This window comes from Oncorhynchus nerka, linkage group LG1, assembly GCF_034236695.1.
Source record: "Oncorhynchus nerka isolate Pitt River linkage group LG1, Oner_Uvic_2.0, whole genome shotgun sequence".
Lineage (NCBI taxonomy): Eukaryota > Metazoa > Chordata > Actinopteri > Salmoniformes > Salmonidae > Oncorhynchus > Oncorhynchus nerka.
Window position 1 is genome coordinate 12,844,953 of NC_088396.1, and position 26,900 is coordinate 12,871,852.

Genomic DNA, 26,900 nt, shown 5'->3' on the forward strand with positions numbered 1-26,900 from the left:
ATGTCAGTAGACTCATGTATCTCAGTACAAGGTTGTCTGTAGAGTATGGTGTCCAACTAATGTTTTACTCTCATACTACTCTATATTCTGGCAGCAGCTTGTATGTCTGTCTGTATTTTATGAGCCAAAATAAAATTTAAATTTAAAAAATAAGGGTTATATTAAACTCTTCTGCATGTCATGTTGGCTTGACCTGGAAGGTTTGCATTTATCGACTAGACCGTTAGGGTTTGTGAATTTTAAATTTGTTTCTGTCCACCGTGACCCCTGTTGACCCCTCTCTGGGTGTTTTCAGAAAGGAAGATTCCCGAGGAAGACCACATCATCCTGATAGACGGGCTGAACGAGGCAGAGTTCCACAAGCCAGACTACGGAGACACCATTTCCTCCTTCATCACTAAGATCATCTCTAAATTCCCCTCCTGGCTCAAACTGCTGGTCACTGTCCGAGTCAACCTACTGGTGAGGAACACTCCAACTGTGCATGATGTAAAACTGTACAAGTAGGGTTGCAAAATTCCAGTGACTTTCCCCAATTTCCCAGCAACCAAGAGGTAATAAGCAGGAAATCTGGAATCCTCCAACCAGGAATTTTTGGGAACGTTGACAGATTTTTGCAACCCTATTCCCACTGTAGATGGCGTGTAGAAGTCATGTACAAATTGTTAGCATCTAAATATTTCCATAGAGGTGTTCGTGTTGATCTCCTATGGTATAATTCATGAATTCCTTGAATCGACAGCACTCCATTGGAGCTTCACTGAATTCAAGTGCCATCTCAGCACAGCTTACAGCTTAGACAGAACTTCCGAATTCAAGTGAATAAGATGCTTCTACAACCACCGTTGGTATGTGTAGGTATCAATATTTGATACCTCTCTCACTGAGTGACACAAACACCGGCAGATCCTGACAAGTGCTTTAGGAAGGTTTTTTTATACATTGTCCTCTACAAAGTGTCATTTCTGTCGAGTGCATTGACAACGGTACTGGAACAAGCGTAGGAGAAGTAGCGCTGTAACAGTGACCCGGGAAACAGCTGCATAACAAGGGAACACGTAGACGAGAGCCACAGACTGAAGTCTACCAATGGAGGAGAGGAGCTGAGCTGGGGCTACGTCTCAAATGGCGCCCTATTCCCTATATACTACCGGGGACGTACTTTTGAGATGCAGCTCTGGTGTGAACCATCGAAAGTAGTGCACTACATAGGGAATAGGGTGCCATTTGAGACACAACCCTGGCGTTCACTTCTTTGCATTGGATGAGGCCCGGTTTTGACAGGTCTGATGGACTAAAGCTGGGCTGATTGCCTTGGCAGGCCATGTAGCCTGTAGTCTGAGCTTTCGGATAATGTGGCAGCTGACTGACAACCATATCTGTACCAACTCCAGTCATGAATGCTTTCTCAGCCACTATGGCTCTTTCTGGCCACGGGTCCCGCCACCTGTCAGTATGCATAGTTAGTTACACTGCACTGCAGCCAGAGGAGCATGGCAGGCAAAACTAATTTATCGATCTATGCTGTTCGGTTGTGTGTGTGTGTGCGTGTGTTTGTTTTTACTATCCTTGTTGGGACCAGAAGGATAGTAAAACAAGGAAAAGTGGGGACATTTTACCGGCCCCCACAAGGAAAAAGGCAATTTTAGGCTTAGGGGTTAGGTTTAAGGTTAGGGTTACAATTAGGGTTACGGTTAGAATTAGGGTTAGGGAAAATAGGATTTTGAATGGGAATCAATTGTTTGGTCCCCACAAGGATAGTACAAAAACGTGTGTGTGCGTTTTTTTTTCTTTTCATGACTTTCATGAATTTACATTTTTTGGCAAGGTTCCATGCATGTGTGAAGTAGAGGTCGACCGATTATGATTTTTCAACACCGGTACCGATTATTGGAGGACCAGAAAAAGCAGATACCGATTAATCGGACGATTTTTAAAATGTATTTGTAATAATGACAATTACAACAATACTGAATGAACACTTATTTTAACTTAATATAATACATCAATAAAAATCAATTTAGCCTCAAATAAATAATGAAACATGATCAATTTGGTTTAAATAATGCAAAAACAAAGTGTTGGAGAAGAAAGTAAAAGTGCAATATGTGCCATGTAAGAAAGCTAACGTTTAAGTTCCTTGCTTAGAACATGAGAACATATGAAAGCTGGTGGTTCCTTTTAACATGAGTCTTCAATATTCCCAGGTAGAAGTTTTAGGTTGTAGTTATTATAGGAATTATAGGACTATTTCCCTCTATACATTTGTATTTCATTAACCTTTGACTATTGGATGTTCTTATAGGCACTTTAGTATTGCCAGTGTAACAGTATAGCTTCCGTCCCTCTCCTCACTCCTCCCTGGGCTCGAACCAGGAACACAACGACAACAGCCACCCTCGAAGCAGCGTTACCCATGCAGAGCAACAACCACTCCAAGTATCAGAGCGAGTGACATTTGAAACGCTATTAGCGCGCACCCCGCTAACTAGCTAGCCATTTCACATCGGTTACACCAGCCTTATCTCGGGATTTGATAGGCTTGAAGTCATAAACAGCGCAATGCTTGACGCACAACTAAGAGCTGCTGGCAAAACGCACAGAAGTGCTGTTTGAATGAATGCTTACGAGCCTTGCTGCTGCCTACCACCGCTCAGTCAGATACTTGTATGCTCAGTCAGATTACATGTAACGCAGGACACCCTAGATAAACTAGTAATATCATCAACCATGTGTAGTTAACTAGTGATTATGTTTGATTGATTGATTGTTTTTTATAAGATAGGTTTAATGCTAGCCAGCAACTTACCTTGGCTTACTGCATTCGCGTAACAGGCAGGCTCCTTGTGGAGTGCAACGAGAGGCAGGTGGTTATAGCGTTGGACTAGTTAACTGTAAGGTTGCAAGATTGGTTCCCCCGAGCTGACAAGAGGAAAATCTGTCGTTCTAACCCTGAACAAGGCAGTTAACCCACCGTTCCTAGGCCGTCATTGAAAATAAGAATGTGGTCTTAACTGACTTGCCTAGTTAAATAAAGATTAAATAAAGGTGTCCAAAAATACCGATTTCCGATTGTTATGAAAACTTGAAATCGGCCCCAATTAAATTGGCCATTCCGATTAATCGGTCGACCTCTAGTGTGAAGGGGTAGGTGGGTAGGGCATTATCCTAATTTTGTATCGAGTACATTTTCCCCTTTGTGTTGATTCATCCTTGCATGGTGTGGGGGATTCTGTGATGTGGAAAGTTTTTGGGGATGATACCCCGTCTGTAAAGCCAGAAGGAGAGAGATCCATGTCGGCTGGCTGTGATTGACACGGTGAAACCGTTTAAATTAGGTACCGTGTTAGGAACCACTAGTGTTAGAAACCACTAGACCAGAGAGAGGATTCCTCATGTTTATGTTCGTTGGGCTTTCTGGGTCGAGTTGGGATTAGGCTATATGTCATGTCAAAATATATTGATCCATCATCCCAAAAAATGAAGTATAAAGGGTGATGGATTAGTCAACCAGAGGAAACTGTTCAAACATGCAAAATTCTGGTAACTTTCCCAGGTTTTCCAGAAATCCTGGATGGTAAGATTAAGGAAGTGGAAGGGAATGAGCAGGAAAATCCAGAATCCTTTCTGTAAAACCTGTACATTTTCTAGAAAACCTGGGTAGTTACTGTAATTTCGCAACCCCCTCTTGGATAAATCCATTCTCTCCGTATGCAGTAGGTAGGATCAGTGGAGAATAGAGCCAGGGTGAGTGTTACCTCATCCTCACACATCCAAAGTGTAAACAAGATCTCGGGGGAAGGTCGCTCACAATGGCTAACTGAGGTGTTCTTAGGTGAGGTGTTAGCTCACAGACACCTTGTCCAGCCTGTGTATTATTCAGTGTGTTTTCGGTCTCTTTTTTTCCTCCTTTCTCTCGCTCTTCTCCCTCCGTTTCGGGCCTCTCCCTCTCTCTCTCTCTCTGAGAAGGTGTTATCTCTGGGCTGCATTATCCAGAAAGGCAGGGAGATTGCAGCAGGATTAAGGTGGATTGATTTCTCTGACCCTGAGGAGTGTGATTGAAGTGTGGGCTGTGCCCGCTAAAAGTGTCCCCAATGGCCCCATTTCTTACCGTCTCCAGCGCTCAGTCTCCCAGTTCACAAAGCCTTTGTTAGCAAACACAGCGGCGAGTGTCTGCCGATAGCTTAGTGCTCCAGCTAGCCCTCTGTGCTTACTGACCTTGCTCTGATAAGAAGAGCTGGAGGATCCACTCATGATACAGAAGATTGTCCGTTTAGCTCTTCACCACTTCTGTGGTCAGGAGAGATATGATTGTGGAATATGAATTTAGAATTCTGGGTATACGCTTAGGTGTAAATTATATAGTTGATTTAGCATTTTTCTGTAAAAATGTATTGACTATAACCTATATATATTAGCACACATTTGCATAATAGAACTCTCCAACGGTAACTATTTAACCGTTCAAGCTATATACACCAAACCATCTTTCATGTGTTCAAGCTATCCTAACTTGTTATCTACCTACTTTTTCCAACTATAAACAGTCACCACCATTACTACTGCGGACACTACCACTACTATAACATATTTCAAAAGCATACATACAGTTGAAGTCGGAAGTTTACATACACTTAGGTTGGAGTCATTAAAACTCATTTTTCAACCACTCCACAAACTATAGTTTTGGCAAGTCAGTTAGGACATCTACTTTGTGCATGACACAAGTAATTATTTCAACAATTTTTTACAGACAGATTATTTCACTTATAATTCACTGTATCACAATTCCAGTGGGTCATGGCTTTAGAAGCTTCTGATAGGCTAATTGACATCATTTGACTCAATTGGAGGTGTGCCTGTGGATGTATTTCAAGGCCTACCTTCAAATTCAGTGCCTCTTTGCTTGACATCATAGGAAAATCAAAAGAAATCAGCCAAGGACTCAGAAAAATAAACCATCATACCACTCAGGAAGGAGACACGTTCTGTCTCCTAGAGATGAATGTACTTTTGTGCGAAAGTGCAAATCAATCCCAGAACAACAGCAAAGGACCTTGTGAAGATGCTGGAGGAAACAGATATAAAAATATCTATATAAACAGTAAAACGAGTCCTTTATCAACATAACATAAAAGGCTGCTCAGCAAGAAAGAAGCCACTGCTCCAAAACCACCATAAAAAAGTCAGACTATGGTTTGCAACTGCACATGGGGACAAAGATCATACTTTTTGGAGAAATGTCCTCTGGTCTGATGAAACAAAAATATAACTGTTTGGCCATAATGACCATCATTATGTTTGGAGGAAAAAGGGGGAGGCTTGCAAGCCAAAGAACACTGAAGCACAGGGGTGGCAGCATCATGTTGTGGGGGTGCTTTGCTGCAGGAGGGACTGGTGCACTTCACAAAATAGATGGCATCATGGGGGTGGAAAATTATGCAGATAAATTGAAGCAACATCTCAAGACATCAGTCAGGAAGTTAAAGCTTGGTTGCAAATGGGTCTTCCAAATGCACAATGACCCCAAGCATACTTCCAAAGTTGTGGCAAAATGGCTTAAGGACAACAAAGTCAAGGTATTGGAGTGGCAATCACAAAGCCCTGACCTCAATCCAATAGAACATTTGTGGGCAGAACTGAAAAGGTGTGTGCGAGCAAGGAGGCCTACAAACCTGACTCAGTTACTCAAGCTCTGTCAGGAGGAATGGGCCAAAATTCACGCAATTTATTGTGGGAAGCTTGTGGAAGGCTACCCAAAATGTTTGACCCAAGTTAAACAATTTAAAAGCAATGCTACCAAATACCAATTGAGTGTATGTAAACTTCTGACCCACTGGGAATGTGATTCTAACTGACCTAAAACAGGGAATTTTTACTAGGATTAAATGTCAGTAATTGTGAAAAACTGAGTTTAAATGTATTTGGCTAAGGTGTATGTAAACTTCTGACTTCAACTGTAATTTAAAACATGCTAGCAAACACAGCACATTTTCTTCAGGAAATGTACTTTTCAGTATTCACTGTTGGCCTAAAGAGTTAATCTATTAGAACAACAGCTAGCTATCAGTAGGTCTGCATACAAGCCTATTCTGCGTAGTTCTTTAACAACCATAAAAATACTTTTAAAGAGCTGTCATCACTAGATCCACCATCCTATTTCTCTTCCCAAATTGTAGCCTAAAATGTTATAATCATTGCATCATTCAACTCAAATCAAACTTCATTTACACGGAACATTTTACAAAAGTCAATCGTGCATTTATTTATCTGAAACCCACAGCTTGAATGAGAGTTGCTTTGCTTTCCGAAGTGTTGTTCACATGATCATCCCTTTTTTATGACAGAAGATCACTTTGTCTTTTTGTTTTCACACTCAACAACTGCAGTTTAGACATTTTTGTGAACCAACTGACTCACAATCCAAAGTAATATGGTTGATATAGTAGTCTATTACGGTAATCAGACCAATTATTTTACTACATTTAACTCTGATTTTATGTAACTGCTTTCAATAGTAAAATATTACTTTTTAAACTGCTACCACAACCACAAACATGTTTAAAGAGTTAAAGCAAGTCCCACCAATTGTACTTCATGTACAATTACCATCTAGTTGTTTTACCCACTTTCTCATTTACATATACACTGAATTTTCTGTATGTGTGATGGTACTGGAGAACAATTATTTATAATATAATTAACCAATAAGGTTATATGGCCAATATACCACGGCTAAGGGCTGTTCTTAAGCACGACGCAACGTGGAGTGCCTGGACACAGCCCTTAGCCGTGGGATATCAGCCATGTATCACAAACCCCGAGGTACCTTATTGCTATTATAAACTGGTTACCAACGTAATTACAGCAGTAAAAATAAATGTTTTGTCATACCCATGGTATACGGTCTGATATACCACGGCTTTCAGCCAATCAGCATTCAGGACTCTAACCACCCAGTTTATAATATAACATCATGCTATTAAAGTGCTGTATTAAATCTAATAACCATGTCATTGTGTCTTCCTAGGAAATCACCAGCCTCCTCCCCTTTTCCAAGATCTCCCTGGATGAATTCCCTGAGAACAAAGAGATCAACACGGACCTCAATGCCTACATCCAGTACCGCATCAATGGCAGCAAGGACATCATGAACAACATCTCCCTCAATGGCAAGGCTGACCCTATCATCGTGGGCAAGGTGAGCAGCCACCTGATTGCCCGCAGCCAGGGTTCCTACCTGTACCTCAAACTGACCCTGGACCTGTTCGAGAGGGGCCACCTGGTCATCAAGAGTGCCAGCTACAAGGTGGTGCCCGTGTCATTGGCCGAGCTCTACTTACTCCAATGCAATATGAAGTTCATGACCCAGTCGGCTTTCGAGCGCTCGCTGCCCATCCTAAACGTGGCGTTGGCATCATTACACCCCATGACAGACGAGCAGCTGTTCCATGCCATCAACGCGGGTGCTGTGTGCGGCGAGCTGCCCTGGGGCGACTTCCAGCAGCGCATGGAAACGCTGTCCTCTTTCCTCATCAAGCGACGGGACAAGACACGCATGTTTTGCCACCCATCCTTCAGAGAGTGGCTGGTGTGGAGGGCAGACGGAGAGAGCACCGATTTCTTCTGTGACCCCAGGTGAGTTAAGCTAACTCAAATTTACCCAGGTTAGTTAGGCTAACTCAAGCTCAATCAGTGAGTTAGGCAAACTCAAACCTAGCCGGTGGAACCCACTCAAAACAATATTCTGTCAGGGGGCTAAACACTGACAGTAGAGCTTTTACTCATCAATACATTCATAGTATTAGGGCCCTATGAAATGTGTTTTAACCGCTATCAGCTACACAGAGTGAAGACTAGACATACGCAACGCAACGTACACAACACACACAAATGGGCATTCCTGTGCTGTTTCAGAAAGTTGCAGGAAAATACAAATCACTGATGCATTTTGTTAATGTCTTATGATTAACTTTAGCAAATGTATGCCTTTTCTAATAAGTTCAATACATGATGTTGATTTCCTATTCAATACATTTTGTATATATTGTTGAATTCCGTTAAATGTGTCTGGATTCCGTGATTCCGTCCACTTTTTCCGCAGCGCAGATTTTAGAGCCCTAGGAGATTTCTCTTTTCAGTAATTCAGTTTTGTTAAACGGAAAATGCACCCTCTCTACCGTGAGTGAAATGTGCGGTTGCCTAGGGATGGCTCACTGGCATTTCTACTAGCACTCAGAAGGACAAGACATAATTACTGTACCTTGTTTGGTTCTGAATATTCTGCTCTTCAGACGCTTTTTAAAATGTAAATAGCGAGGGAGACAACCTACCATTTTGTTCGAGGAGCAAACAAGCTCGAGCCAGTTTTGAACGGTGGTTTGTGCACTAAAGAGGGAGAAAAGTTGTGCGTGACTCATCTCTGCCTGTGAGACGTCTGATGTCTGATGATGTCTGTTTCTTCACTTGAAGAGGAAATCGAACATTGAAGACCGCTTCAACGCTTTCCCTTTGAGTTATATCAATCCACTCCTTTTCACTCCGTCAGATATGTTATCGCTCCCCAGTTTGTTTACCGCCATTGATTGAGACACAGGGGTAGGCTACTTGTGGAATCCCCAAGGGGGGGTAGAGGACGGCGTTTTGCTGCAGAACAAATGATGGAATTTACAGCTCAACTCTGAAACAGAAGCTGACAAGTCATATTTCTTCCTGTTGCTGTTAAGCTGTGCTCTGCTGGGTGAGGAAACTAGCCAGGGGAAGGTAGTGGTCTGGTCAAAAATAGAGCACTAAAGGGGAAATAGGGTTCCATTTGGGATGCGATCGATGTGGTTTGGCTGAAACACAGGGGTTGTCACCATACATCGTAGGTCACATTATCTGTCACAGTATCTTACTGGGGATCTAACTGATGGGTTGAAAGCCAGGAAATGTAAGACTCCTTCAGTGCTGTGCGTGCAGGGAAATTTTGCTCAAGTTCACTGGGGCTGGATGTTTACTGACAAGGATGTTTCCATAAACACCATTCAGTGGAATAGCTATCTGTGGAATTTAGACACCTCTGGCAAGTGGTGAAACTGAGTTTGTTCTGAAACATGCTTTTCTTTTTACAGAGATACTCTGAAGTTGGCAAACTGTAGGCTTAGTAACAAATGAATACTATACAGTAGCTAGCATTACTACTATAACAATAACACCGATAACTTGTTATGCTGTCCCTAAAGCATCAACACAGTGTTATTGTTGATTTAAAGAGAAATCTTTGCGAGCAAACCTCATGATTTGGTATTAAAGATTATGGGATAACAAATTTGGTTTATGCAAGAGGGAAGAAAGTAAAAACATTGTAAGCGAAGGGAGAAGAAAGAGGTTCTGGAATTTAAATATGTATGCATCCCATCTGAAATATTAACAAGAAATCTGCTGCATGTTCCACTTGATTTCACACTGAACAAAAATATAAATGCAACATTTTCAAAGATTTTACTGCATTTACTGCATTCATATAAAGAAATCAGTCAATTCAAATAAATGAATTACGCCGTAATCTATGGATTTCACATGACTGGGTAGGGGTGCAGCCATGGGTGGGCCTGGGAGGGTACCCAGCCAATCAGAATGAGTCCCCCCCTCCGGACGATCCCACAGGTGAAATTGGTGAGGTCCTAGGCTGGCGTGGTCTGCGGTTGTAAGGCCGGTTGGATGTACTGCCAAATTCTCTAAAACAACACTGGAAGCAGCTTATGGTAGAGAAATGAACAATCACTTCTGTGGCAACAGCTCTGGTGGACATTCCTGCAGTCAGCATGCCAATTGCACCTTCACTCAAAACTTGAGACATCTACATTTTAGAGTGGCCTTTTATTGTCCCCCCAGCACAAGGTGCACCTGTGTAATGATCATGCTTTCTTTTTTTTATCAGCTTCTTGATATGCCACACCTGTCAGGTGGATGGAAAAAACAAATGTTTGAACTCTTGAACTTTGAACTCAAAATGGTTCTACCTGGAACCAAAAGGGTTCTCCTATGGGGACAGCTGAAGAACCCTTTTAGGTTCTAGATAGCACCTTTTTTATAAGAGTGTAATGCACACTAATCAGACTGGGCTGTGTGTCCCAAATGGCAACCTATTTCCTATAAAGGCCCTATGGGCCATGATCAGAAGCAGTGCACTAGATCGGGAATAGGGTGCCATTTGCGATGCAACCTGGGTGACCTCACTTTCTCTCTGTCCTGACTCACCTCTGCTTACCTCCTCCAAACTGCAGTTACTGACCTACCTCTTTACACCCTTTCTCCCCTTCCAACACAATCTGTCAAAACAAAAGCAAGCGAAGACCTGGCACAAGGACAGACACAGAGCTAGAAGAAAGCTTTTAGCCACACTAGCTAGCTGCCAGCTTGTTATTTTCCCATTTAAAAGAGAAAGCTCACATTAATGGAAAAGGATCAAAGTGAAACAGCGGTCATGCGTGGCCTTTTAATGAAGTTCTCTGGTAATTAACACTTGCAAGCAGATCTACAGTGAGGAGAGGAAGGGGAGTGGATTCAACACAAGGGCTGCATTCTTGTAGTCCACATCGCTTGTCCTCCTTGTGGCCTTAGCCAGGCAGGGACTAGACAGCGTTTCACAGCGTTTAATCAGACCGACAGAGAGAACGGCGTGGAGTAATTGATAGAATAATGTACCATGATGACAACAAACTCTCCAATCTCGCAAGACAATACATTTTCAATCGCAATGATCTATCTCCGATTGCCTGGGCAAATTAAAAATATTTTTAAAAACGCTTGTGTTTGAATTAGAAACGCAGCTGTCACTCCCCAATCGGCCAAGCTCAAAAGTGGATGTACCGATGTATCTCTCACATTGATACAAACTAAGAACATCCTACCATGACATAACCACATGTTGACAACTAAAGTTTTTCCAAAACCTTGCAAACGTTTAGTTTATAGTAAAGCAAATAGATGATGGGAATTATTTTTGTGTTTCCTCCTATAGGAGTGGACACGCCCTCATGGCCTTCATGCTGTCACGACAAGAAGGGAAACTGAACCGGCAGCAGACCATGGAGCTGGGCCACCATATCCTTAAAGCACACATCTTCAAGGTACAAGAGACTAGCTCCTTACAGTAGTTCTGGGCCAGTATTCTCAAAGTGTCCCAGAGTCGGTGCTGATCTAGGATCAGTTTAGCCTTTTCGATCACAATAAACCAGATTACATGGACGGGGGGGACCTGATCCTAGACCAGCAATCCTACTCTGAGACTCTTGATGCATACGGACACAGAAGCTTACAATGTATATCCCACCTTTACTCGTGTTCAATTCCTTTTGTGAATTTTAGAGTACATACATGTATGTATGTATGTTTATTTATTTATTAATCAAGATAGATGTGGACGGTATCATCAGAGGATAAGCCCTCTGGGTGTGAGCGAAGGCTCTGAGTGCATTCATCACTGGTTTATTGACCTGGTGTGTGTGCATGGATTCTCTGTCTCTGTCCTCAGGGTCTGAGTAAGAAGACGGGCGTGTCATCCAGCGTGCTGCAGGCCCTGTGGATCAGCTGCAGCGCTGACGGCCTCTCTGCAGCCCTGGCCTCTCTGAGGAACCTCTACACCCCCAACGTCAAGGTGAGACTACCCACCCAACTCCCCCTCCTGAATCACCCAACTCCCCCAGCTCCTCAAAGAACCCCCCAAACAGCAAACAATGCAGGTGTAAAAGCACTCTCACGTAGAGCACTGCCTTGACATACTGACTAACATACTGCTAGTTATTTATTGTTTATTTTCACGGTATCTTGTACTTGTTATTGCTAGATACAGCGAATAAGTTATTGAGATGGAGAGATAGATGGACATAGAATGAAAAGTGGTGCAGTCAGGGTTTAAACCCATTCATCCAGTGGCAATATGTGGTCCGCGAGCAGCAGCACTACCACTAGAACAACCCCTAACCTCTTCACTCCAGTCGCCCTAAAATATGTTTACCAGCCCTTTTCTTGACCTATTTCTGAGAAACATTTCCAATCACAAAAGGCAAATCTACCAGTCGGTATGGGCTATACAATGTGTGAAAAGAAACATTTATATCCAACTTTTCCAGAGTTTACTGAATTCTCCCTGAAGGTGCACTGCCATCTGGGATCACCCGGTAATCTGGCTTGATACTACAGAGTATAGGGACTAGGGAGTGAGCTTCGGAAAATGTAGATGTAAACATTTATTCCTGATTATAGATTTGCCTTCGGTGATGGGAAAAGTTGATCAAAAATAGGTAAAAATGTTTCCTGGGTACAGGATTTCGCCTTCGGCGATGGGAGACCGCCAGCACTGACATATTTTCTTGAGTGTGTGGTACTAGAATACATTCGAGCGGATGGTCATTGGTCTCCCTGAATTTGTTTCCTATCGCATTTTCCCACCAGTGATTTGTATTAGCACAGTGGTATTATTGTAATCTACTCTCCTCACCTCAAATGTCCTCCCTGAGTGCTTTTTAATTCCACTGACGGCTCCCGGCGTGTGTTATGATAAAGCATTCTGTTCCTGGAAACACTCACTTACGGTGATGAGTGTGCCCTCGCCACTAATGAACAACGGCCCATTGGAAATCTCACCAAGATTCTCACTGGGCTCAGATAGATTGATGCAGGTTGTTGCACTCTCTGCCGTTACTTTGATCCATTGCTATCTGTGATGCTGCTCTCTGTGGGGGACAAGGAGGCTGTGCCGTTCTAAGTAATTACAGGGCCCTTTTAGATTAGTACTGATTTAATTAACAAAAAGGGCCACGTTAATGGCGGAGCGGGCAAAATGATTTTTGATATTAAATTATGCCTAAATTATGTGTCTGTGCCTACTTTATTATAGCGAGAGGAAGGAAATAGCTCTCTTAGGGCATATGAGGCAATTCATTATCAGTGGTGAATTATACAGTGTGTTCTAGCTTTAAGCAAAAACAATCATATATTTTTCTTTGCCATTAGCAGTACTCTTATAGTGTTGTTTTATTACACATTGTCTTCCCCGTTTTCCCAGAGTGAAATATTCTGTTTGAGTGTAACATTGCTCATGTAAACAGCCACAGACAGAGTGAGCTTGTTCCTTTTCCTCCAATGCCTCCTTGGAATCATTGGTGCTAATTTATTCAAGTGCTGTTCCGCCTGTAAATAAACAAATTCAATTTCCTCTGGTTTTAACACTCTCTGGGCTCCACTCACAGCTCTGTCTGATCAAACATGTATAATTCATTTCCTTATCAAGGAGAAGAAGAATACAAAGAATGTTTACTCGTGTTGAATGTGTTTATAAATTAGTACATGCATGCTCCAACTTTGTTTAAAACTAATCTCAGAAATGTGACGAGGTGATGTTTTAAGCAAGGAAGGATTTTTAAAATTGTATTTATTTATTGAATTGTCTCTGGCAGAATTCAGTGTTCTATTTTCTTTTACACATTTAAGAAGCCAAAAAGTTGAATTCCATGCTTACATTTTTGTTATACGGTTAGATAAGATTCCTTCTATATTTAATGTGTGCTGCTTTTGCAGGTGAGCCGTCTACTGATGCTGGGCGGGGCCAACGTGAACTACCGGACAGAGGTGCTGAACAACAGCCCGGTGCTGTGTGTCCAGTCCCACCTAGGCCACCAGGAGATGGCTGGCCTGCTGCTGGAGTTCGGGGCCACCGTTGACGTTGTGTCCGAGAATGGCATGAGCCCTCTCTCCTTTGCCTCAGCCGCCGGACACCTGGGCCTGGTCAGTCTGCTCTGCAAGAGAGGAGCCAAGGTTGGTAGTACTACCCCTAGAGTTTAGACTCCTCAGACAACTACAGGATCAGGGCTAACCATGATTCTAGCTTTTCCTGTAATGGGGAGGGGGGGGGTTCTACTAAGCTATATGAAATTGCTTTAAGGTCATACCAAGAATCATTTTGCTATTTGATTTTGAATTTTAAGAAACCTTGACGTAACAAAAATATATACACAAAAATTAGTTTATGAAAATGTTTATTTGGCCTTAATGCTATTAGCCCATACAAACACACTGAATGGCAGGTTCACTACATGGAACAACAGATAGTCCCCAGAACAGAATCTAAACAAAGTTTTTTCTGAAGTGTCTGTGGAACAGCAGATAGCCCCCCCCAAAAAAGAAAATCGAAAGGAAGTTTTTTTCTGAAGTGTCTGTTCTTTATTCGAGAGATATAAGAAAGACATATATATATATATATATTTTTTGTATGTGTATTTAACCCCTTATTTTTGCACTAAACAGTCTACATATATACTTCCATTCATTTTTTCAACTGGTACATGGGGACCTTCAGACGAGTCTTGAGACCTGTGGGCGCCCTAGAGCAAAACATGTACGTGTTCGTTAGAGTCTCACCTTTCCACAGAGGGGTTATACTAGTGTGTAGGCCAAACTGTTCGGACTCTTCAGACAGAAGTCATCAGATCGGCTCTACCGACTTCAGAAGAGTCCCAAGATCATTTTGTCGGTCACAGGGCAAAACGGAGAACACCATCGTGTTCATGAGACTCATCTGTCCATAGAGGGGTCATAGTAGTTTGTTCGGACACTACAGATGATTTTGTGCGATTTTCAGGACATCTCAAGGTCTGACCGTTCACCACTTTGATATTGGATAAGATCTCACTTTGATTGTAAAGCCACTCTGGGAGAGTGAAGCAAGAACAACGTCACAGCATATAAAACATGTTCAGGTAAGCACTGTTTTTGTGTGTTCTAGGTTGACCATGTGGACAAGAGCGGTCAGTGTGCTCTGGTTCATGCTGCTCTGAGGTGCCACCCTGACATCATCCACCACCTACTGGAGCTGGAGTGGACCCCCGAGGGCCAGCAGCAGAACTGCAGCCTGAAGAACAAGGCCCTCCAGCAGGCTCTCATCGCTGCCTCCAGCATGGGACACACGCAGGTCAGTCAGGGGACACCTGTGAAATCCCAAATGGCATTCTATTACCTAAATAGTGCACTACTGTCATCAAAAGTAGGGAACAGGGTGCCATTTGGGACGCAACCACCTACTGTACTTTTTACTTTACTCTACTGTACACCCACACTAACCACAAGTCCTTAGTACCTTACTATAATCAGGAAAGTTTTCCCACACAGTGCCACAACACAACCTCACCTCTTTAGTTTGGAAACAGAAGTCACTCCACAGAGAATCACTGATGCTGCCATCACGGATGTTTCTTGTTTCCACTGATGAGAGATGCTGTAGGAGTATTGATCCAGCAGTACGTCTGCAGCCAGCTACCCAGAAGAGAAGCATAGTGGGCTTTGGTAGATTCTGGCCTGCTCCTCATTAAGAGGGCTGCGATACCGTTAGGCCTATACACTAAGTCTGGGGCTCAACAGTATCATAGAAGTGGGTCGGAGTGAGCTATCGACCTCCACCTCCACCAAGGGCCCAGTAAAAGAGGAGAATAAAGGAGAGCACAGACAAAAGGGCTAGTTAACACTATTAAGGTATTAATACCACTGAACCTGTACTGCACAGCACTGACGAATATCTACTATAGACACTATACAGCCACTATAGTCCAGGCATCAGCGCTCTAGTCCACCATGATTAATTTATCATGCGCCAGAGAAGCATCATTTGCTCGGGCAGCATTTTATCGATTCGCTGAAGTTGTTTCATCGCTCAGTTTTTTCTGCAATGTAATCAGCGCGCCGTAGAACTAACTCAAGGCTTTATTTGATGCTTGGATTCTGTGTCATTAATCAACATTTCTCATTCGACAGGTTGTCAGAGGCTTGTTGGTGTTGAATAACGAGCATGGCGTGCAAATTGATGGCCATGACACTCTATGGGGAGAAACAGGTATGTGTTCTCTCTATTTTTCTTCCATTATACTGCTCCCTTTGTGTTATCACCTGGTGGAGTATCAGTGTGGAACATTACTGCTGAAATGATGCCCCAATTTGGCCCGTGGGTGATTTAATTTAATTATTTAGTCTTTAAAAAAATGTAAACTGTAAAAACACTAACTTTGGAAATCTGTTCCAAAGTATTCTCACGCATAGTAGAGATATACAGTTGAAGTCGGACGTTTACATACACCTTAGCCAAATATATTTAAACTCAGTTTCACAATTCCTGACATTTAACCTTTGTAAAAATTCCCTGTCTTAGGTCACTTAGGATTACCACTTTATTTTAAGAATGTGAAATATCAGAATAATATTTCTTTCATCACATCCCAGTGGGTCAGAAGTTTACGTACACTCAATTAGTATTTGGTAGCATTTCCTTTAAATAGTTTAACTTGGGTCAAACGTTTCAGGTAGCCTTCCACAAGCTTCCCACAATAAGTTGGGTGAATTTTGGCCCATTCCTCCTGACAGAGCTGGTGTAACTGAGTCAGGTTTGTAGGCCTCATTGCTCGCACATGCTTTTTCAGTTCTGCCCACACATTTTCTATGGGACTGAGGTCAGGGCTTTGTGATGGCCACTCCAATACCCTGACTTTGTTGTCCTTAAGCCATTTTGCCACAACTTTGGAAGTATGCTTGGGGTCATTGTCCATTTGGAAGACCCATTTGCGACCAAGCTTCAACTTCCTGACTAAAGTCTTGAGATGTTGCTTCAATATATCCACGTAATTTTCCACCCTCATGATGCCATCTATTTTGTGAAGTGCACCAGTCCCTCCTGCAGCATAGCACCCCCACAACATGATGCTGCCACCCCCGTGCTTCACGGTTGGGATGGTGTTATTCGGCCTACAAGCCTCCCCCTTTTTCCTCCAAACTTAACGATGGCCATTATGGCCAAACAGTTCTATTTTTGTTTCATCATTTCTCCAAAAAGTACGATCTTTGTCCCCATGTGCAGTTGCAAACCGTAGTCGGGAGTTTTTATGGCGGTTTTGGAGCAGTGGCTTTTTCCATGCTGAGCGGCCTTTCAGGTTATGTCTATATAGGACCCGTTTTACTGTGGATATAGATACTTTTGTTCCTGTTTCCTCCAGCATCTTCACAAGGTATTTTGCTGTTCAAAAGTATGTTCATCTCTAGGACAAAAGTATGTTCATCTCTAGGAGACAGAACGAGTCTCCTTCCTGAGCGGTATGACAGCTGCATGGTCCCATGTTGTTTATACTTGCATACTATTGTTTGTACAGATGAACGTGGTAACTTCAGGCATTTGGAAAATCCTCCCAAGGATGAACAGCAAAATGATCTATTTGAAGGCACAGTCAACTTAGTGTATGTAAACTTCTGACCCATTGGAATTGTGATACAGTGAATTATAAGTGAAATAATCGGTCTGTAAACAATTGTTGGAAAAATTGGTTGAAAAATGAGTTTTAATGACTCCAACCTAAGTGTATGTAAACTTCCGACTTCAACTGTATATGTGATCGTATACAAATGTAAGCAAGGTTTGTAATGATTGTTTTAGTCAAATATTATATTTGTTTGGGCTTCTTGCTGTCAATTTGCTAATTATTTGTAATTATGTTCCGGCCCCCTGACCATCTGCTCAGCAAAAAATTGGCCCGCGGCTGAATCTAGTATATAATCCCTGATGTAGTAGTTCACATTTCCGCAAATATGCAGTCATTTGTACTTTTAAAGACTGTCCAATTTTCCTTGTCTCCTTCCCTTAAAAGCATCCCTGCTTTGTTCATTTGGGCTTTTATCTGGATGGAGAGTCGTCAGGCTATCCTGTATCGGTAGTGCTAACTGAGTGATTTTCTACTTTAGAGCAGAATTACAGGCATCGCTCCCAGCAGTCCATTCTAAGCACTGAGTCATCGGTGCAGTACATTGTCCATTTAGGTCATGCCAAGCCATTTGTCCTGTTTTTCTCCTCTGCCATTAAAACACACCTGCTCATATATTCCTCTTAGTAGGAGTCAAGCCAGAGCTTTAGTTTCTGTTAAAGATCTGAAATGAATCATTTAGTCCCAGTGGTAATACTGCAGATGTTGGGAAAGGTCGAAGTCTTAGGACTTAGAGTGGAAAACAGATTCAAACAAGAAATGTATAAGTTATAGTTATAGTACAGTGCCTTCAGAAAGTATTGACGCCCCTTTACTTTTTCCACGTTTTGTTAATACAGCCTGAATTTAAAATAGATTATATTTAGATTTTGTGACACTGGCCTACACACAATACCCCACAATGTCAAAATGGAATAAAGTTTTTAGCAATTTTTTACAAATTAAAGCAAAATGAAATCTGAAATGTCTTGAGTCAATAAGTAGTCAACACCTTTGCTATGGCAAGCCTACATAACTTCAGGATCAAAAATTGGCTTAACAATTCAGATAATAAGTATCATGTTATGGGTATGCCTGTCATTGGCAAGGACTAGGGAGTGTTTTAGGATAAAAATAAATGGAATCGAGCTAAGCACAGACAAAGTCCTGGAGGGAAACCTGGTTGTGTCTGCTTTCCAGCAGACACTAGGAGACAAATCGTGTGTAGGCCAGTGATAAACATTCTCAATTTAATCATTTTTTGTAACACTTTCTACAGGCATTGTAAACCGCAAGGCCAAATATACCTACCTAGATGACATTGAATGTTCCTGAGTGGCCTTGTTACAGTTTTCACTTCAATCTGCTTGGAAATCTATGGCAAAACTTGAAAATGGCTGATCAACAATCAAAATAACAGAGCTTGAAATGTTTGTTTTTGTAATAGTGAGCAAATATTGTACAATCCAGTTTTGCAAAGCTCTTAGAGACTTACCCCCAAAAGACTCACATCTGTAATCGCTGCCAATGGTGATTCTAACATGTATTGACTCATTTATTCCATTAATAAAAATAAAAGGTAGATTTTTTTTAAATAGAAAAATGACAATTAAATTCATTTTAATCTTTGAAACACAACAAAATGTGAAATAAGTCAAGGGGTGTGAATACTTTCGGAATAATTTAAAAGTCCACAAATGTATGTACACGTCCCAAATTGCCTAATTAATGACCAGCTGAATGTATATGCTGGAACTCATTTGGAGGAGGTAGCAAATGTGGGACCAATCTAAAAAATAAAAAAACAGCTGAGAGACAGAAAGCAGGAGCAGGAGAAATGGAGCTGGCACTGGCAGGGGGTGGCTGCAGGTCAAAGCAATTTAAGATTGATCCTGGTAATGGTGCAGGAAGCCAAGTGGAACAGGGAACAAAAGTCTTAAGGCTGCATCCCAAATGGCACCCTAATTCCATATATAGTGCACTATTTTTGGCCAGGGCCCATTGCACCGTATTCCCTATGGGCCCTGGACAAAAGTAGTGCACTATATAGGGAACAGAGTGCCATTTGGGACGCAGACTATAAGCAGGAGTCTGTTGTCATATCTATGAGTCAGCAGGGTTGTCATAGAAGTGCTGAATAAATCAAATGTCTGTTTTAATTCAAGTAAAAATAAAGACGAGGCCTCTGGGTATGGAAGTATTAAAATGGTCTGAGATCTGGGATGGGTTTGAAACATTTGCCACCGTCACAGTACCCCCATGCTTATTAACATTACAACTTACCAGTACCATCACCATTGTTGGTGCAGCATTTCTGTGTACTGAATGAGTAAACACACATCGTTAGGATAGTGTTTCCCAAATGGCACACTATTCCATTAATAGTGCACTACTTTTCACCAGGGTCCATAGGGAATAGGGTGCCATTTCGAATGCTGGCTACAGCAGTACAGCTTTTTAGAAATTCTTCTTGTGGTTTTTGTTATCATCTTGGCCTCTTGTGGAAAGCTGCACACTGGAGATAAAGACAGACAGAGACTGACACCACAGATTCTCTTCTCTGAGGTAGTCCGTTAAAGATGAGAGTACAACAGCACAGAGCGGGTTCTGTGAGTGTCTGTTAAGTGTTCCAAGTAGCAGAACTTCACTTATAAGACCCAAGAATAAAGAAACCCATTTTATATGATCATGGTGACCAACTGTTGCTCAGAAATCCTCAAATGGTCCAGAATTTCCCAACTCTTCATCATTCGGGCAGCTCATTTAATGATGTGTGTGTTTTTTTAGAGCACACAGTCTAATGGTGAGAGAGGGAGAAAATTTAGAGCACACAATCTAATGATGAGAGAATGTGAACAATAGTCTCTCTGTGGCCTCAGTAGTATGCCAGGTTGGTGTAGACAGCAGTAACAAATGGCTCTGAGATATAGGTCAGCCCATTAGGTCTAGGGGAGAGAGGCTCCTGCATCACAAATAGTACCCTATTCCCTATAGTGCACTACTTTAGACCAGAGCCCAATGGGCCCTTGTCAAAAGTAGTGCACTACATAGGGAATAGGGTGCCATTTTGGACACCGATGATGCGTTCTCCTCAGTGCTACTGCTGCTAACTGGTGCTGCTTCTGCAAAATACATTTCCTGGCCAAAAAAAGTGCTGAAGGGCTTTGGAGCTTATTACATCCTAGGGACAAAGATATCCCCTTTCGAAATGGCCCTTCTTCTCTGGAAACGGCTGCTTTCCATCTTAGGGGCCGCGTGTTCGTAGGGCTGAGGAATGGGCCAGTGTTATTTTAGATTGGGCCAGAAACCTTTTATTTTTTTAATCATAAAGTGCTGCTTCATGTTTTGCACCTTGTTACATCATCACACTGCTGCATAACAACATTTCTGTTCACACCCCCACCACCTACTTTGTTTCCTACTTAGAGAAGGATAGAGGCCTACTTTATTTTTACTTGTTTAGACGGTAGTGCAAGAGGTATAGGACAAAATGCTAATTTATTATAACGGGTAGGCAGGTGTGTATGGTGTGTTTTAAACTGAGCGGATTTACACCCAGGCCTTGGCTGGTGGCCCTGTATACATGACCATTGCTGTGAATAATCAGTAGTCATGCTTGCCTTCATTCTCAAAGTCATCCAGTATGTGCTACCTGCTGTTGCTAGAGGTGAAAGAAACGCACACCTATTAAGGCGAGGTGCTGGCTAGCGGAGTGGAACACTTAAAAAAATAAAGGAGAGCCGCACACTCTAGGAGCTCAGATGCAAAAATATTTATGTCCAACGTTGATGGACAAGCTGTAGCTGACAGTGATCCAACATTTACTGTACCTCTGAGCTCTATGTATTCACCTGGATGTTAAACCTAACTCCCACCCGTTCCAGGCTAATACAGGTCACAGGTGGCCCCATGACGCCAGGCACAACACCAGCGTGCTAAAACAAGGAGACGCGCTCCAACACCCATCTCCGCAAATGAACACGTTTTGAAAGCTACTTGCACCCACCTGGCACTAGGCTCATTCAAAGCAACACTTTGTATTCGAGAAGATAGGCAAATGTGCATTATTTTGGGCACTGTGGTTGGTTTAAACTCTTTGAAATTATGTATTTTAGCAAACAAAGAGGCTACGCTTCTATGCACTCTTCCTGACCACTTGGGAGCTCCACTTAAATGGCTGTATTCAATGCCTCTTTACAGGTATGATTGGGTTGTAATTCAATGGAGAGCCATCACAGGGCTATATAGAAAAGAACATCTACACTTAAATGTTGTGGATACGGCATAGGCAGCAGAACTGGTTCGGCCTTAGAAATACTGCAAGTGAATATCACAGCCTGAAGTCTTTTATATGAATTTTGTTTGAGGGTTTATAAACCTAATCCAGAGGCCTGTATGGAGATATACAGCAGGAGAAAACTCAGTAAGATAGCCCAGGTGAAATACCCTCCCGAAAATTGACATTCATCGCTACAGCGCTGAACAAATTCCTTCAGTTAACAACCTGTCAGAGAAATATAATGTCATATTTGAAAGGCAAAGTGTGAAAGAAATAACATCTTTATGCAAATAGGCCCACTGTACTTTGTTTGGATAGCGAGAGATTGGATTACGTCTCTGTGTTGGCACTATCATGTAAAATCCCTCCTCAGAATGACAGAGTTTTACCTCTGGGAAGGAGAAAGGGTAATAGTGGTGTCTTCTTTGTAGAATAGATGTGAATAAGTCGGCAGCAGTTGAAAAGATTAGGGAAAGACAAGACAGTGCGGTATAACCTTTGTGATCACGTAGCATATATCTCAAGTTACAAGAGAGGAGCTATTGTGAGGTTATATGGTTTCTGTAGAAATGGACAAATGGAGGTTGTTTTCCATCTGTAAAAGAGGTTTGTGCATGTTGTAAATTGTACACGCCACAAATGAGTAATGCAGTGGCCAAGTCAAACAGCGGCCCTGACATTTTCTACATTACTTAATAAAACGATGAGATCAACTTCTCATTATCATGAAATATTCAGTTGCGCCACTGGGTGTAGCCTCGTATATTGTCTTTTCATCCACTGTAATTATGCCTGTAAGAATCTTTTTAAATGATGAAATCACCCCCGTTTATAGGAGGTGTTTAATACATGTGGTGTTTAGTTGGCTGTGTTCTAAGTGTTTGGTTGTGTTTAATTATTTACACGGCGGTGGGTTGTTGCGTGCGCCGCTCGCCCATCAGTCATTCATCCCGACACAGGGGGGGTGAGAGAGAGCGGTTTCTCTTACGGAGTATGTAGACAAGCGTGCAGAGCAGTGTGGAAACACCACAGTCGTGACACCATGGTCAAGGATGCCAGTCCCAGGTGGGAGGACGCACACCAGGATGATATGTCAGCGAGTAGTTTCTCTGCTAGTGGAGTGAACTTGTAATGACCTAGACCTATAGAAACAGACCACAGCTCCCATGATGCCACAGTCAGGAAGTAGGTCTTCATGTGATAGATACTGTATGTTGCTGAGGTGTCCTTGACTGACAGATACAGCTGGGACCCTGCTTCTCCAGTTTGTTAGCTCAGCAATGGTCTCCTGAAATGGCAAAATCAACTAAATTTGAGCGACTTGCTTGTTTACGAACTGATGCGGGACACTGTGCACTACTTTTGACCAGGGCCTATAGGGTTATTCTGGTCAAAAGTAGTGTACAATTATTGGGAATAGGCTGCCATTTGGCGCACAGTCTTTCAGCCTTTGGGATAGTTTGGTCAGGAAGAGGACCGGTCTGTCCGTGTTTGGTCTGTTTATCAGTCAGTGATTTACAGTCCACCCCTCAGGACAGCAGTCTTAGTGGGCCAGACCAGAGAGAGAGGCAGATTAGGAGAAAAGATAAAGTTGAGTGGCTTATTACAGAACATGACTAAGATATCAATCTGCCTGGCTCTATGAAGGAGGGAAGGAAGGATGGAGGGAGAGACCGAGATATAGAGGGAATGGGCACAGTAAAGAGACACGTTTGTGAGATCAGAGAGATTACCAAACACATTGAATTGGCCTTGGAAGATCATAGATGGATGCCACTGAGGTCTCCTGTAGGGTTTGAAAGTAGTATACAGACCAAACTTTTCATTGGATGTTCCCTAATGTTCGACTAATAGAGGTACATAGGATTCTATCAATGTCTCAAAATGGATGCATCCCTGAAAGAGCGCACAGTAACAATAATGTCCGTCTTCGACTGCTGTTGTTCCAGAGGGTGTGTCCCAAGTGGCACCCTATTCCCTATGGGCCCTGGTCAAAAGTAGTGTGCTACATAGAGAGTATGGTGCTATTTGGGACGCATCCCATAGTCTCTCTGCTCTGAGGAGATATGCTAGGGGAGCAGATGGAGGTTGTGGTTGGCTGAGACGTAACGGCCCTCCGCTCACACTCCCATCATGATGGATGATGCCCCTCAGCCTGAGACAGGTGCTCTGGGTCTTTAATCTGGGTCTTTCGTTTTCCTGAGGTGAATCCGAATGCACCACCAGTCTCTCTCTGTGTGGGTGTATTGTTCGGATACCAACTTTCATCCAAGACTTGAATCTGATTATGAACTGGGTGGTTCGAGCCCTGAATGCTGACAGCTGTGGTATATCAGACTGTATACCACGGGTATGACAAAACATGCATTTTTACTGATCTAATTATGTTGGTAACCAGTTTATAATAGCAATAAGGCACCTCAGTGGGTTGTGATATATGGCCAATATACCACGGGTAAGGGCTGTGTCTAGGCATTCAGCGTTGCGTCGTGCGTAAGAACAGCCCTTAGCCGTGGTATATTGGCCTTATACCACACTCCCTCGGGAGTCCCTCCCTTATTGCTTAAATCTACCACATCTCATAGTAAAAGTATAGTATCCACTGAATGTGGGCCTACTGCTATGGCTCAGTGTGCTAATCAGGAGATGAGTAACACATGGATTGTAGTATTCTTTTCACAGCATCTTAGTATGTTAGGTTGAAGATACTTGAATCTGTCTTTATTAAAGTACCTTAACCTATTCTGTAACAGAAATGGCAAAGATGTACCAGCAAACTAATGGTATCTTTATTGAGTTTTTTCATTGTTGTCATCATTTTGGACCTATTCTGCTAGACATTAGATAAGATCACTACTCAAGTCTCAAAGCTTTCTCTCTTGGCACAAGTTAACAATTCCGGTATTTGTATTAATGGCATACCTATATACATAATGTCTGTGCGTTCGTGTAACATTGGGACGGTTTCTGGGTGAACAGCCAAACTTCCTGATCACCTGTATTATGTTTATTTTTGTCAAGTAATGACAGGCACAATACAAGTTTCCATGAGATAAGATTTCACATAGATTTGCAAACAACAATACAATAAAGACAGTATTGTTTCCTACAGGTTAGCTTTATCAGCCTCGATTTAAAATTCAGACACTTGTGTTTTCCCTCTAAATTATGTTATATTGTCAAGAAGGAAATAATACTGAATTGTGTTTTAGTCCAATTATCGGCACTCAGTGGATAGACAACTAAATGCTGTATGTTTTCAACTTAAATGTGGACTAGAGGGAGCAGGACCCTGTCTCGAGCGAGCCAGACCCTGTCCTGTGTATGTGTGAGGTCTCACCATTGGTGCAGTAGTGCCCTACCTGACCCGGGTCCAGTCCTGACCCCTTTCCTCTGGTCTCCTCAGCTCTGACGGCGGCGGCGGGTCGGGGCAAGATGGACGTGTGTGGCTTCCTGCTGGAGCACGGGGCCATGGTGCAGCAGGTCAACCGCAGGGGGGTCTTCCCTCTCTTCTGTGCTGTCAGACAAGGACACTGGCAGGTGAGACACACACACGATCATATTGCCTCAAACTACAGTTACACGTCAAAGGAACCTTGATGATTTACCCAGAGGAAGTGGAGTTCAAGTCTGTGTGTGCGGGTTAGATTGCAGAGCTGCTGCTGCAGCAGCATGGTGCTGACGTGAACATCAGTGACAAACAGGGACGGACACTACTAATGGTGGCGGCGTGCGAGGGCCACCTGAGCACTGCCGACTTTCTGCTGTCAAAGGGTGAGCTACCACGATGCTACGCTAGATCATGACTGCATCCCAAATGGCACCCTATTCCCTTTATAGTGCACTATTTTTTACCGGGGCTCATAGGAGTCTCAAAAGTAGTGCACTGTATAGGAAATAGGGTGCCATTTGGGACGCAGCCCGTGTCAGCCGTCACAATGTAAACCAGTCTGCTCTTTCTCTAAAGTCAGATTCAATCCAAATTCAAAAGTGTCCAAATATCGAATGGTTTGTTGAGTGAAGGTCATATGCTGTGGTTTTGATAAATCTGCTGTTGAATGCTTGATTTATTCTTCACTAGGTGCGTCGTTGACGTCGATGGACAAGGAAGGGTTAACGCCCATGAGCTGGGCGTGTTTGAAAGGACATAAGAACGTTGTGCAGTTTCTGGTGGAGAAGGGTGCGGTCATAGACCACACAGACAAGAATGGACGGACTCCGCTGGACCTGGCCGCCTTCTACGGCGACGCGGAGATTGTGAGTAGCGAGATACATTGACAGACAGTGAGACTGACAGACTGACAGACAGGCAGACGGACGGACGGGACAGGAAGACAGACAAGATAGAGACAGACAGACAGTTATTAAGCTCAGTCTAAATCGGTCTCACTAGGCCTGCCCCTTAGTTAGGCCCAACACAAGTGCTCTGGGTCTCCTTATGTGAGACACACTGCTGGGAATTACCACGGATCTATAGGAGAGTTAAGAGTGTTTGTTCTGACTGTAGGCGACTTAAGAGTGTGTGTTTGACTGTGTTGCTCCGGTTGTGAAGGTCCATTACCTGGTGGAGAAAGGAGCTGTGATAGAGCATGTAGACTACAGTGGTATGAGGCCGTTGGACCGGGCGATAGGGTGTCGGAACACATCGGTAGTGGTGACCCTGCTGAAGAAGGGGGCTAAACTAGGTAAGAAGCTAAGAACTGTAACTATAATTTGTGTTGGTTTCTAGATACACTGTTCTTTCAGTGTTCTTTCCTACAACCTTATAGTCTAAGTGATTGAACTACTTTGGCTTTACAATAGTAATGAGAGAAAGGTGACTTGAGCCTTAGTAAGACTTCAGTCTTACTAAATATAATGAGGTTAACGCCATGGAATCTGGATGCTCAGTGCTAAAATCGGGAATTTGAAATAATGTTCTATCGTGATTCTGTACTTATAAAATCGGCCAATAGACAATGTAACACCCCCCCCCAAAAAAAAAATTATACATAAACAAAAATAACGTTTAAAAAGACAGCTAGCGCAAGCGCACATGCTACGGGAGGGACGAGAGGAATCACGGCCATGACAAAAGTGATTGAGTAGAGCAACTCTGGAATAGGTTACTAGTTAAATCACCATGGGCTGCAGAGCAAGCAACTCTTCTGTCCTCAGAACTGGATAATTATCAAATGATTAGCATTTTTGCCTCATCCTCCTCTCTTGGCCTAGGCTATATGTTAGTAGTTTGCATATTATTAGAATAATATGGAAACAGGCCTAGCCCAACTCTAGGCTGCGCATCGTTTCATTCATAACCTTTTCTTTTGACTTCTCATTAAATTTTTCCCATCTTGGTATTGTTTGCTCAATTTCACTTGTCT

General features: G+C 42.7%; 1 protein-coding gene across 2 annotated transcripts in view; it reads left to right on the plus strand.

The window, feature by feature from the left end:
- The window catches only part of LOC115142026 (protein TANC1), a 192,194-nt gene that overhangs the window by 156,564 nt on the left and 8,730 nt on the right, over nt 1-26,900 (plus strand). For both annotated transcript variants that reach the window (XM_065005125.1, XM_029681649.2), the window contains exons 12-22: nt 296-462; nt 7,031-7,638; nt 11,006-11,114; nt 11,519-11,641; nt 13,564-13,800; nt 14,768-14,953; nt 15,790-15,868; nt 24,941-25,074; nt 25,182-25,308; nt 25,616-25,791; nt 26,087-26,219. In XM_065005125.1, coding sequence (XP_064861197.1) covers nt 296-462; nt 7,031-7,638; nt 11,006-11,114; nt 11,519-11,641; nt 13,564-13,800; nt 14,768-14,953; nt 15,790-15,868; nt 24,941-25,074; nt 25,182-25,308; nt 25,616-25,791; nt 26,087-26,219 — 2,079 coding nt within the window. The remainder of the gene's footprint in view (nt 1-295; nt 463-7,030; nt 7,639-11,005; nt 11,115-11,518; nt 11,642-13,563; nt 13,801-14,767; nt 14,954-15,789; nt 15,869-24,940; nt 25,075-25,181; nt 25,309-25,615; nt 25,792-26,086; nt 26,220-26,900) is intronic.